The following is a 2,712-nucleotide window of genomic DNA, read 5'->3' as shown; positions in this document are numbered from 1 at the left end:
CCAGAGACTTGAAGGCTTCTAAGCGTGGATTTTTTAAAAAATAGTTTTTCCAGAGACTTGAAGGCTTCTAAGCGTGGATTTTTTAAAAAATAGTTTTTCCAGAGACTTGAAGGCTTCTAAGCGTGGATTTTTTAAAAAATAGTTTTTCCAGAGACTCCAAGTTTCTTCTTCTTAGCTGGCTTGTTAAAGAACGGTTGTTCCATAAGACGAGCTTAAAAGGGATTTTCAAGCGCGTCGGTCTTGTGCGCAACTCCGCCAATTTGAAAGACCACCTTCAAAGATGTTGTTTTCTACATGGTCTTTCCATCTGATTCGTGGCCTTCCAAGGTTAGATTTTTAAAAATACATAACCCATAATTGTTTTATATGTATATAGACATTTATTTGTTGTTTTTTTTATTTAGTTATAAATAACTACATTTATATAAATAATACATATATTTTATTTTTTATTGTTATTTTCTTTTACACAATCATCAAAAATATTTTCTCTTTAGGAAACTCTGGACCATGTCAACAATAAATTATCCTATACTCTAATGATTTTTAAAATATTTAACTATTCGCCAACTTCTGCAATAGATCATCGAATAATTTAATATCGCGTACCGCAATTAAACCATGGCGATTACACTTCCAATCGACCGTGGTCTCCTCTTCGGCATTCTCTGACTCCTTTTCATTCGGGATATATTTCAATGGTATTGGTTTACCCTCTCGAATGCTAGTTTGAAATTCAATAATATCACCGTTGAGAGAACGTAAAATAGCCTGAGGTGCACAGGTGTCCCATTTAAAGGTCGACCCCTTACTCAAAACATACGCATCCACTTCATTGGTAATAACTTTAAGGGCCTTATGGCCAGCTCCCGCTGAGAAGGCAAATTCATAACCTAATTCTAACATTTGTTGAAGAAGTTCAGCACGTTCCGAACTGGAAAATATACCCAAAAGGCGTCCTCGATCGGAAGAGGAATTTGTTAATGCATTGCAATGGACCTGCAAATTTGGTAGAGCTATACCCCAAAACATTGCCGAGGTGTAGACATTTTCTTGCAGTTTGTTGCGGAAAGGTTGACAGATTACACCAATAACGGGAACTCCTGTGGTGGTGTCATACACCCCAATTAGTACAGTAACACAATCCAGTCCCGTTGAGGTTATGCCAGGGAAATTTGTAAACATGGTGTCGCCGGATATATATTCTGCCGTAGCATCTGTTTTGGAAAGAAAAAAGTTAGATTAGTGAATTAAATAAATTAAATTGTTAAAAATTATTTTATTTTCATTTATAGGTGAGGATTAAACGTGCCTATTTATAGGCGTAGATTTTTTTAAATATTTTTTAAACCCATTTATTTTCAATGCAAAGGTTTTTTTAAAAAAATTTCAATATTTAAAAAAATATTTAAAAAAAATCAAAGCGAGGATTTAATTTTTTTTTCAAAATTTTAAAAATTATACTTTTTTCAATTCATGTTTTTTTTTAATATTTTTCAAAATTTTAAAATGCATAAACATTTTTTTTAAATTTTGTATTTTTTTAAAAGTGTTTTTCAAAATTTTAAAAAGTATAAAAAAATATTTTTCAAATCGTGAATATTTTAAAAATATACATATGTTTAAATATTTAAAAAATATTTGTCAAAAAAATATGTGTTCAAAAAATATTTTTCAAAGTGTCTATTTTTTTAAAAAAAAATTCAGGGTTTGTCTTTAAAAAATATATTTTCAAGGAGAAAACAAGAAGATACATATAGACTGGGCATCCGAGGTCACTTTTTAAAATCTCTGTGAAATCACAAAACACCCACCTATTGGATCTATCCACACTCCGAGCTGTGAATAGTCCACATCATTTGGTAGCTCGGGAATTTCTTCATTCAGTTCCTTATCAAATGTCACCTGACGATGAACTTCTTCGGCTAATATTTTTGCCGCTTCTTGGTGTTCCTCTTGTAGTATGGCAAGCAGACATGCCTCGGTCTCTGTGGCAGTAGGGCCCACAACAATTGCAATATTTTCTCCATTGGCATTGGTAAAATTGGGGGACTCCTCACCCCGTATGTTATCCTTCATTTCTGGAAACTGTAAAAAATCAACAAAGGGGGAAACATTATGCCTATCTATAGCTAAGTTTATTTATATCCGAACGCATACAAAAGGCAAAAAGCAACAACAACATTGAAATACATACCTCATTGCCAACATCGTATTTGATGGCCTCCTGTATGAGCACATCAGCCAATGTCTTAAAATCATGTTCAAATCTGGCATTGGCTTCATCGCCCGTTTTCTCCCGTACCAAGAGCGACAACAATTGTTGATTCGAACGGCAAATGCGGGCTATGTTGGCTGCTTTCTCGGCGGCGTTGATGAGGCTTCGTAATAAATTATGATTGTCTGTGGTAGTCATCGCTTTTGCGGTTAGACGGCGATATTCCTCCGCTCGTTTTCTCAGTGGGCTATGGAAGAAGATGGGTGCGTGACCTTGTTGCTGAGAATGTTTGTTCCTGCACCCGAGGGGAGATGGATGCCAAGCAATGTTCTACACATAGTCGTTGTTGTCATCGTCATTAATTAAATTATGTAGTAAAAAAAAATAGTTATGGTTACTATCTGACAGGTCAGCCGTTAACAACAAACCTTCTTACCTTCCTGCTGCAGAGTAGATTATTTACTCAATGGAAATTTTATTTTGCACACAAATTT

At 34.5% G+C, this 2,712-nt stretch overlaps 1 protein-coding gene across 1 annotated transcript; it reads right to left on the bottom strand.

Moving 5' to 3' along the window:
- Window positions 1-555: 555 nt before the first annotated feature.
- Window positions 556-2,425, bottom strand: LOC133326008 (inositol polyphosphate 1-phosphatase-like). Its single transcript, XM_061534686.1, has 3 exons — window positions 2,198-2,425; window positions 1,815-2,088; window positions 556-1,217 (listed from the first exon to the last, which is right to left on the bottom strand). The coding sequence occupies exons 1-3, from the start codon at window positions 2,414-2,416 to the stop codon at window positions 556-558; spliced, it is 1,155 nt and encodes a 384-aa protein (XP_061390670.1). The 5' UTR covers window positions 2,417-2,425.
- Window positions 2,426-2,712: the final 287 nt, after the last annotated feature.

The sequence above is a fragment of the Musca vetustissima genome, unplaced genomic scaffold (assembly GCF_032173495.1).
Source record: "Musca vetustissima isolate MV318-11 ecotype Yass unplaced genomic scaffold, APGP_CSIRO_Mvet_v1 utg70519, whole genome shotgun sequence".
Taxonomy (NCBI): domain Eukaryota; kingdom Metazoa; phylum Arthropoda; class Insecta; order Diptera; family Muscidae; genus Musca; species Musca vetustissima.
Note: the sequence above shows the minus strand (reverse complement) of the source record. Positions and strands in the feature narration are given on the sequence as shown.